The sequence below is a fragment of the Arctopsyche grandis genome, chromosome 10, assembly GCF_051622035.1.
Source record: "Arctopsyche grandis isolate Sample6627 chromosome 10, ASM5162203v2, whole genome shotgun sequence".
Lineage (NCBI taxonomy): Eukaryota > Metazoa > Arthropoda > Insecta > Trichoptera > Hydropsychidae > Arctopsyche > Arctopsyche grandis.
In genome coordinates this window covers 26,893,952-26,904,756 of record NC_135364.1, presented here as the reverse complement: position 1 = coordinate 26,904,756, position 10,805 = coordinate 26,893,952, and the positions used below count along the sequence as shown (strand labels likewise).

General features: G+C 34.3%; 1 protein-coding gene across 1 annotated transcript; it reads left to right on the top strand.

The window, feature by feature from the left end:
* Window positions 1-1,230: 1,230 nt before the first annotated feature.
* On the top strand, window positions 1,231-10,104 carry LOC143918465 (spliceosome-associated protein CWC27 homolog). Its single transcript, XM_077440420.1, has 9 exons — window positions 1,231-1,593; window positions 1,728-1,836; window positions 1,898-2,149; window positions 2,225-2,411; window positions 3,780-3,910; window positions 3,990-4,194; window positions 4,267-4,461; window positions 9,651-9,785; window positions 9,865-10,104. The coding sequence occupies exons 1-9, from the start codon at window positions 1,552-1,554 to the stop codon at window positions 10,028-10,030; spliced, it is 1,422 nt and encodes a 473-aa protein (XP_077296546.1). The 5' UTR covers window positions 1,231-1,551; the 3' UTR covers window positions 10,031-10,104.
* The last annotated feature ends 701 nt before the right edge of the window (window positions 10,105-10,805 follow it).

Genomic DNA, 10,805 nt, shown 5'->3' with positions numbered 1-10,805 from the left:
GTACTATAATAGTCGTTTCGATTCGAAATACATATGTACGTCACAGCTAAACCACTGCCAAAATAATGTACGAATATAATTACGAAAGAAAAAAACTTCTAAATATACTGTTTGCTACCAATGTTTCCTCTAAGCAAATAGACGGCGCTAAGTCTCTGAACATTTAGCGCCATCTATTGAAAATTTATTTAATTAATTAATTATTATTTTTAATGGTGTTTTACATTGTTTATATGTAGGTAGATAAGTATTTTTACCATTTTTTTTCATATTAAACTGTGGCGGCTCTACGACATGGTCGAGTTTCGTTCACCATCCTGCAAGTTGGGACCAACCCGGCCATGTTGGTCTGTTGCTACTTTACTTTCTTCCCGTCCATCACATTAAATAGTCGTGCCTTAACAATTCCGTCGTTTCACTAAATACGCCGCCCCATAAAACAATTAAATATAAATATTAAATTAAATACATTCAAAAGGCATTTGAAAAAGATTCGACCGCGTCCGGATCGAACACAGAACGGACACATTTATTTTATTTATTTTTACAAACCACCTTTACGTTTCACTTACTATTACAATAAAGAGGACTTTTTATCTCTTATCCGATCGTTTTTATTTAATGACTTAATATGCAAGCACCCAGGGATGATATTTTGGTTCGGTGATTACTGGTCACAAAGTACTCGTCACAAAATCACTAAAATGTCTATAACGGAACATCTGGCAGCTGAAAAGTCCATCATACTGTTGCGTAGGGGTGGGTGGAGGATCCAAGTAAAAGGCCAACAGTCGTTTCACAAAATTGGCAACCTTACCCATTTTCTCGCAAAATCTCGAGTTTTCAGCAATCTAGAATTTCGCTGAATTGTATAAAATGCTGCAAATTTACAAATTTGACAGTAAATTTCTCTGTGGATGTTAATTGATATGTACTTTGTATAATACTGTTGCGTAGAGGTGGGTGGAGGATCTAAGTAAAAGACCAAAGTCGTGTCACGGCATTTATTGATGATTCAGGAGATTTACGTACTGACAGTGCTCAGTCCAGAATGACCTGATATCGCCTACGTACCGCCTTATAAGGGGTAGATCTCTCAGGACGTCTAATCTGTTTACCTACTGTATAGTCATGTATTCGGATATGTATTCCCACGGTATGAGAAGTGCAATCATTGTTTCATGCACTTAGCTTGTCGCTAATCCTTAAAACCACTTACCCCGGTCACAAGGTCTCTCAGGACGCTACCCGGTGTAATCCGATCGCAATTACTCGGCGGCTCTGTTTAGTATACGTTACAATACTAACGAGAACTTGAGTGCCAAATATTGTGTATTCGCGATTTTTTGTGACCACCGCAATGTGACGAATAGTCCAATTACCGATATTTCATCGGGCACAACACTAGTAATTAATACTTTTAAATAAAACGATTGGCGAACTTGTAGACGCCAAGGATTGGCGCACCTGAGTGTCATAGTTAGTCATTGAGGTTATGAACTGTTGACAGTTGTTACTGGGCGGGACGAATAAATCGTAAATAACGTCATCATGAGCAACATTTATATTCAGGAGCCACCAGCTCTTGGAAAGGTAATCATTTTTAAGCTTTTTCTGTACACCATATATTCATAAATACACACATGACAAATGTAATTCAATAGCATTGAATGTTGTCATGGAAATTTACTATATCTATGCAATACATATATATTTTAAATTTATAGGTGCTTCTCAAGACGACTGTCGGCGATATCGATTTGGAGCTATGGACGAAAGAAGCTCCAAAGGCTTGCAAAAATTTCATTCAACTATGCATGGAAGGATATTATAATGGTAGGTCATTTGCTTTGAATATGTTGATTGAATGTATGGTATTAATTGGTTAAATTTTCAGGTACGATCTTTCATCGTATTGTGCCCGATTTTATCGTACAAGGCGGTGATCCAAACGGTGATGGAACTGGCGGGGAATCAATCTACGGACATCCGTTTAAGGATGAATTCCATACTCGTCTCCGCTTCAATCGACGTGGACTCGTAGCCATGGCCAATGCTGGGAAAGATGATAATAGTTCACAATTTTTCTTCACTCTCAACACCACACCAGAGCTACAAAATAAACATACCATATTTGGTAAAGTTACAGGTAATGTACTGTTTTTTTTTTTTTTATATGTATTATTTTATATGAAATGTTTGACGGTAGCGTTATTATTATTAGGAGAAACGATATTTAATGTGCTCAAGTTGGCCGAAGGAGAAACAGATCACGATGAACGACCTTTATATCCACATAAAATTACTGGATGTCAAATTTTAGTCAATCCTTTTGAAGATATTGTCCCTAGAGTTGTAGAAAAAAAGGAAGAATTACCTGAAAAGAAGAAGAAAAAAGAAAAAGGCGTTAAGTAAGTTGCAGATGCATTCAAATATTTATTTATTAATAGTTTTGGACCATTGTGGCATTACAGGATGAACCTAATGCGCCACAATGGCCTACATTTAATGAATATATAAAAACAAGTAAAATTAGTAAAAAGCAGAAATCATGGTAAAATAAAATAATAATAAAAAAAAGTAACAAAAGGAAAATAATAGATCAGAAGAAAAAAAATGAACAAAAGTGTAAAAATCAAAAATAAAATCCATAAATCCCATTCTTTGTTAACATTGAACAAAATTAAAATAGTACATAAAAATGTACAAAGGAGAAAGAAAAAGTAAAATAAAATAAAACAAAATATGAATAAAAAATAAAATCACAGCGAGGCCCAAATGGAAGAGAGTAGATTAAGATTCCACTCATACATCACATTCAAATTGAGAAAGTAACGATGAGCGCAGGTTACCAGATAAATATGTTAAAATAATATCCGATAATCTACGCTCACCGAGGTGGAAAATATCGCATTCGGGGACGGCAGCAACGATTTAATTGAGAAGTCGAATAGCTCTTCGAAAAGAACTGTGTGAGCAGGAGGTACAACCATTAAATGATGATATCTACCACGCACATAATTATTAGGTACATAAAGTCCCAACTGTTCCAGCAACAACGGGCATGACGTATTACCACGCAGTAGCTGGAGAACGAAACGAATTAAAGAGAAGTTACTCCGAAGTTCAAGGGAATTATACCCAAGCATGCCCAAAAGGAAAGGAGTAGGATAGAGATATGGGTAATACCCAAACTCTTTCTTATATAGAAAACGAAGAAATGCTTTTTGCACTTTTTCGATAATAAGAGAGTAGTTTGCTTCATGCGGATTCCACACAATCGCATTATACTCTAGCTTACTTCTAACAAGCGAGTTGAAAAGCAAGCGGGAAGACAAGGGGTTGGAGAATAACCTAGCATATCTCAAGACAAATCCAAGTCGACGAAAGGAAACGTCAGCGACTGTCTTGATGTGGTTGTGAAAGGTGAATTGAGGATCAAAAGTGATACCCAAGTCGACCATAGATTCCACACGCTTCAACAATACGGATCCAATGGAATATCCGTGACAATAAAGCGAATTCGCACGTCCATAACTCATAATGCCACATTTACTAGTATTCAGTTCAAGCCCTAAACTGGAACTGAACTCTAAAACAGCGTTAATATTCGCTTGTAGGAGAGAGGCTTGCCTCTCGTCCTTGACAGCAAAGAATAATTTAACGTCGTCTGCAAACAAGAGACATGAAGCATTGCATAGTACTTTAGGGAGGTTATTATTGAAGCATTCAAACCTAAAGTAGTCTCATTGATTTATCTTTTGTATTGAATTTCACAGAAATTTTGGTTTGTTGTCATTCGGAATGGAAGCTGAAGAAGATGAAGGTCAAACTAGTGAATTCCGAGGGAAGCCCAAGTCTACGCATGATTTATTGGATGATCCTAAACTTAGCAAGCTTACTGCAATAGGTATAGTTTAATTTTATAATTTTTGCTTCTACATATGTATATCTTCTGATTGATTCGATCGTATTGAATTTTTATGCAGATGTAGATAGTAAATTAGATTCGTCGCCTACACACGAGACAAAAAATGAAGAAGAAGTACAAACAGCGGTAGTTAATATTAGAGATAAATTACAGTCGAAAAAAAAAGATGTTGCAAAAGTTGAAGTCGATAATGCAAACAGTGATGAGGAAATTGAACAATATTACTTGGGGAAAGATAAAAAAGAAGCAAGGAAGAAACTTGCGTAAGTCTGTTTGATTGATAATATCGTTATAATGAAGATGTTATTGTTGAATTATTTTATTTTTATATTTAGGGAAGAGATTCGAGGACAAATACGGGACCTGAAAAAAGAAATGTCCGGTGCAAATAATAAATTAGCTGTTGAAAGTGAAGAAAAAACTGTTGAAAAAACAGGAAGTGATACTAATGAAATGATGAAACAATATGAAGATGAACAGCTCAAGTACAAAGAACAGATGAGTAAACTACCCAAGAAAGGATCATCGCGGTGAGTGTTTTAATATTGTTTTAGATTTGTAGTCGATTATTGCTCGTTGTATTAAAATAACACAGCAACAACAAAAAAATTACCAGAGCGGAAACAATATTTATAAATCAACATTTACTTACAATAAGTTTTACCCACTAAATTCTAATATGATAATGATTTTTATTGGCTTTCTCTCGTTAAGAGATATGAGCGTTTAAAAAAATGAGCAATTCTTATGAGTATTGGAATCAATTTTCATTGATTTGGATTTTTTATTGCTTTGAAATATGTAGCGAATTTAAAAAAAATCAAAAACATGCTTTTTATACATTTTTTTATGTAATATTATGAGTAGAGGTCGGAATCTGAAGGGGCCGGAAACGCGCCGCCTATTTTTCCATTGTTGTAAATCCTTTGTAAAAAAGGTTCGGCAAACCTTTAACAATGCATTTACAATCTTTGAACAATAAACAGCCCCTTCAGATTCCGGTCTCTAATTATGAGCTAATTTTTCACTTAACCACGTTTATAAAGGTTGGTTTTCAATCTCAATATTTTTTTATTTTGTCTTAACGTACTAATTCGAGCGGTAAATGATTTTAAATTACGATATGAAATTTTCTAGGCTCATCCTTCGTTAATAAGAGCGTGAGCGAGTGAGATGGAGTGATGCGCTCTCAATTATTCATCTCGCTCTTGTATCATACATTTGTGTGCATTTTTAAACTCAATTTATAATCATTTACCGTTAAAATAAGTACATTTCGATACAACAACAAAATATTGACATAAACTAATCCTTATAAATGTGATAAAGTGAAAAATTAGAGAAACTTAGACTTTTAAAATTCGCTAAATAATTAATTATACGTATACTAAAGGAACAAAATTTGCAATCTAGAGAATAAACATCTGACTATTGATTCCAATACTTACTTTTGGCACAGCAATACTAGATTTTGAATTAATGACTCCAAAAGCCAAGAATCTGTAAAAATTGCACAAATTTTTATGCGCTTATACCTTTTAAACGAAAAAATATTGTCATATTCAAATTTAGTGAGTCAAACTTAGTAAAGATTGATTAGTCTCCGCTCCGGTAAGTAAATAGCATGATTTTTTGTTGCTCAGTGTAATTAACTATTTGTAATACATACATGTACTAATTTTCGGTGACGCTATTTTGTTGAACAAATTACGCATATTTTTGCAACATAATTACTTTTACTAAGAAGTTTAATTCAAATCCAGTTTTTGAAATGTAAAAAATGAATTAAAAAAGAAAAAAAAACACTGTATTACATACATATTGTAAATATGTTGCAGAGAAATACGGAACAAAATACCATGGGTTAAAAAATTGTATGAAAACACCGGCGTGTATCCGGACAACTATACGGATACTAAATTTTTAGAAGAAATGAAAACAAACATTAACATTTCTGACATAACATACGGTGAAAGTGTTTTTGGATCGTGTCGAGTGACTCAGAAGTTGAGTACCTGTGTGATATTTTCCATAGTTTTCACGTACATGTACAACGAGTGGATCACTCCGGAGTTCGTCTTCGGCACATCCTCGATATTCACCCTGCTCGGATACGTCTTATACCTTTTGGTAGATAATACAAAGACGAGAGACGGCGGCGAAAGATCCAGCATTTCGCACGGTGATGAGGAACATCAGTACAAGAAAAGGAAATCGAATCCTTCGGGAAAGAAAAGCATAGACGAAGATTATATAGATCATATATTTAAAATAAACATGGAAAAGAGTGTGAGAAAATCGATAAAGAAAAGGGAAAATCATATTTATTTGGATAGAAATAACCAACCAAACAGACGGTCGATATGCAACTCTTCGACTGCACGCGTATTCAACGATTTAAAAACTGTATTGATATATCTATTCTTCGGGTATTTGTTTTCGCCGATTCTGCACACGCTCACCGACACAGTCAGTACGGATACGATATTCGCAACGACCATCTTCATGATGATCATCCATTTGATATTTTCCGACTATGGAATATCAGTGGCTGTGGTGTCGAACTCGTTGTCTATCAATTCGGCCATCTTTGGTTCGATTTGTTTGGCCTCGCGGCTTTCCACGTCGTTTTGTGCTTTCGTTCTGATCACTGTCGCCATTCAGGCTTTCGTCCTGTCTCCTATTCTCATAAAACTGATATGGAATAGTAATTATTTCGTCTTTGTGTTCAGTGCGACCGTATTAGTGATGTTGACGTTTCTCTGGAACATCTCGAGGACTCTGTTTCATTTTTTTGTGTTGTCCGTATTGTTTTTGAATATTTATTGTCCGTTCCTGTTCGTCCGGTGGCAGAAGTATAAGGATAATATATACGGACCGTGGGACGAAGCCATCGTGCACGATTCCGATGATGTCAGTGATATAGTATTATAGTTATTATTTTTTTTGTACATTCTTATTTCATTTTGTCTCAAAACTGCATCGAACCATGTCATTGATTAATTTTAAATTTGCATGTATTGCAATTAAAATAAATGATTTTATTATTTTTTCTCAAATTTCGCATCATTTATATGTAAATATTTTGAAATAAATATTAAACTTTAATTGAAGTACAAATTTGTTATGGTATTTATGTATTTAGCTAATTAATATAAGTCCTATTATTATGTTTTTATATTATACATATATTTTTATATTTACATACATATATTATATTTTATTATATAATTACCAAAGTTTCTAATGTATTAATTATTTTTTTATATTCACAAGAAACAAATGAATAAACTGAATTTGTTTTTTTTTATCATTATTTAATTATTTGATAATGTAATATGTATTAACAAAAGAACGTAAAGGGGTGTTACTGAGAGTTGGCGCGTTCTCATACCAACACAGAAGCGCGCGAAAGGGACAGAGCATCTTTTTATTACAATTATTTATATTTCACTTCGCTAACGATTCAGTATCTATTCCTACAGTCTTCCGATCGTTTTGAAACATTGTCATTTTGCGCGGTTTGGTCAACGATGGAAATTTGAATCGATTCTGATAGTTCGATGGTAAAAAATAATCGTAATAAGCACGTCTAAATTTGCGTAATTTTTGGGGACGATGACGTTTGATAGCTAGTAACTTTATATGATTGACTTTCCGCCATCCACTCATCTTGTCAGATTTTATTATTATTGAATGCAATGTGTCAGCATGCTATACACCTATTCGCCGACACAACACAAGCGCATTAATTCGCGCCAACTCTCGGTAACATATCTATAGTTCTGCATAAAAGATCCAATATGTATTTTGACAGTAGCACATTAATGAATCTATTTTGGTACTTATTGATTATATGGGCGCATCTAAGCATCGAGTAGACACACTTACATTAAAACACAAATACACGGCAGTTACATGAATGGCCTATATGTGTCGCAAACAGTTTTAGCAGTTATTGACGTTACATCAAACAATATAGATATAAATCTTAAACGTGTAGGCAGGGAAGGTATGTTGACCGTGTCCCGGTCTATAGAATCACGTGTGTGTTTGAAAGAGGATCTTTATTGCTCAGTTAATACAGGTGTGTTTGTATGTACGGTGAAGGAGGTAGATCCTCAGCTTCGGAGGAGTGGGCAAACTGAGCTCTTGAAGCTCACTGGAATCCGGTAGTAGTGGTTAATATTTTAAAGATAGTTCCTTGGAATTCACTCCATGCCTATCGATCTATCGTATTGTATCTGATCCAGTTCGCGTTGATGTTGTGGTGCGGGCTGGCAGCTGCTCGCTTGTGGTATTTTTTTTTTCCTATTTTAGTCTGCAACACTAAGCAAAATTAGTGCATCATCTGTGGGATGTTGTCTGGGTTAGTGTGTTAGTGGGTGGTTAACAGGTTTGGGACCGTTTGGTGGTGGTTTTCTGATTAAATTTGACTAACTACTAGTTTTAGCCTATACCAATATGATTGGTCTTAGATTGGACGTGAGTTTGGTCACAATGAGGGAATTGATCAGGGGATTGTCTATCTTGCCGAGAGACTTGAAGTGGTTCACGGCAAGACTGGAATCCGGGGATGATGCACTGGTTTATATACTAGTTCAGGGTTTCCCAAACTATGTTCCGCTGAACCTGAATAGGTGTTCCGCGACAATTTCGAAAGGTTTTATACACTGCAACTGGTACTTCATATTAAAAGGCGAGTGATGATGTCGCAGGACTAGCTGTAGTACTAGTATTTCTTCTTTTCACATATGATAAAAGTATGGAAGAAGATTTACTCATATGCGCAAATTTATATGGACAAACTACAGAAGAAGATATATTCAACTGTATTAATGATTACATTACAAATCAAGAGATAGGTTGGGAGAAGTATATTGATATTTGTACAGATGGCGCTCGAGCAATGGTAGGAAAGATGAAAGGTGTTCTATCACGTATCTCGAAATTAGCTACAAGAGCCACCAGCAGAAATTGCATTTTGCTTAGGCTAGCACTGGTGACTAAAAAAAATTCCACAAATTTTTAAAACAAAAGATAAAATTGCAAATTTTGATAAAAAAAAATACAATTTTGGATTTCATTAGTTGAATCTAATAATTTTGATTGTTTTCCTGCCTTACATGAATGTTTGAATGAATTCAATTTTAAAATAGATGAAGATGTTTCCAAATTATTTTTAGAACACCTACATACATAACTTGAAAACATCTCTTGCAATATTTTCCGAAAACTAGTAAGGACGGTTCCTGGGTTTGGAATCCATTTTTCGTGACAGCTAAACAAGTAGGCTTAAGCGCAAGTGACTATGAACATCTCATTAGTGACTCTGATTTGAAACAAAAATACAAAATTCGGCCTATAAATGGTTTCTGAGCGAGTTTGTCAGAAGAGTACCACAATTTTTCAAAACAAGCTATTATTTTTTTAATTCAGTTTTCTACAACCTATTTATGATAAAACTACACCCGAATTCGGTTTGGAGAACACTCACTGTCACGGCGTAGAGCCAAGGACGTGACGTTCCGTACTATTCAGTGTGTTTTCGCCTTTAGTGTGTAATCGATGCTCAGATGCGCCAGTTTAACAAATATTTTTGTATAATTCGGATCCTTATTGTAAAAGTACATTCAAATGGCCGTAATAGAAATCGGGCAATTGGAGAATTGGTTCATCGTATAATTTTTAATGGTTGTATTTGATATTATTTTTATAGAGAAGAGTTTACGCTTTCACTTTTGAGCAAATTTAAACAAAAATTATCTTCGGTAAAAGAAAAACATGGCGAGCAACCGCAGTCTGATGAGACCAAAAGTAACGAAGAGACTGCTGTCGCTGTGGAAGATGAATGGTATGTAAATTTCTAGGTTTCTTATACACAATTGTTATATATGTAGGCATATAACTAAATGAAATGATATTTTTTTTAGGTTAGCCCATACTTTGCGTTTTGAAGATCAAGGTCAAGTTCTTGCCAAAGATGCATCTACAAAAGGCGACGATTGGTACGACATATATGATCCGAGAAACCCAATTAATAAACGAAAAAGAGAAAAGGGCAAGGAAGGAAAATCTCAAAAATCAAAACGGATTTAGTATTAAATAGAAAATAATTTATTATATTTTTATTGATATGTATTTTCAGCAATAAACGATTTCAATTAAACTGCATTCGTAGTAATATTTCAATAAATAAATTATAGGGCAGGGCAGGCGCGTCGACCGTAGCCCAGGGTATTAAAACACGGTTGTGTTTGTAAGAGGATCGTTTTATTTATGGTCAGTTTGATTTTGATTTTTAAATGCTTTTTATTATTACGAAATTATGTTCACAATACATCTTATATCTATTTTAATAGCTACTGATCTACTGATCATTTTCTATTTACAATTTTATTTTATTTGGTTAGTAATCACAGTCTTATATTATTCTAATGTTAATCTAAAGCATAATAGGAAAAAGAGCTCAAAAACCTATTTACAATCCTTATAAATGTTCATAATACATCTAATACATAATATTAATTAAAGACTGTCTAAAGTCGATGACCTAAAGCACATTGTGTTTAGGTAATCTGTGTTTATACCTGAAGGGTATAGACATTTTATTGTAATCACCGAGACTTCACAAGTGTGTTAGTATGGTTATTAGTGATTCTGTCATAGAATCTACTGGTTAGTTTGTTAGTAATTTCTGTAACAAACGGAATATTATATATGGTATGCAGTTTTTTCAGGTTAGTATATATGGGTGTATTATAAATTATTTTTAGGGATTTATTTTGTATTACTTGGAGCTTGGAAAGGTTAGTATTCGAGGCGTTATTCCATACAGGTGAAGCATAGGTTAATGGTAATATGAGCGCGCGAT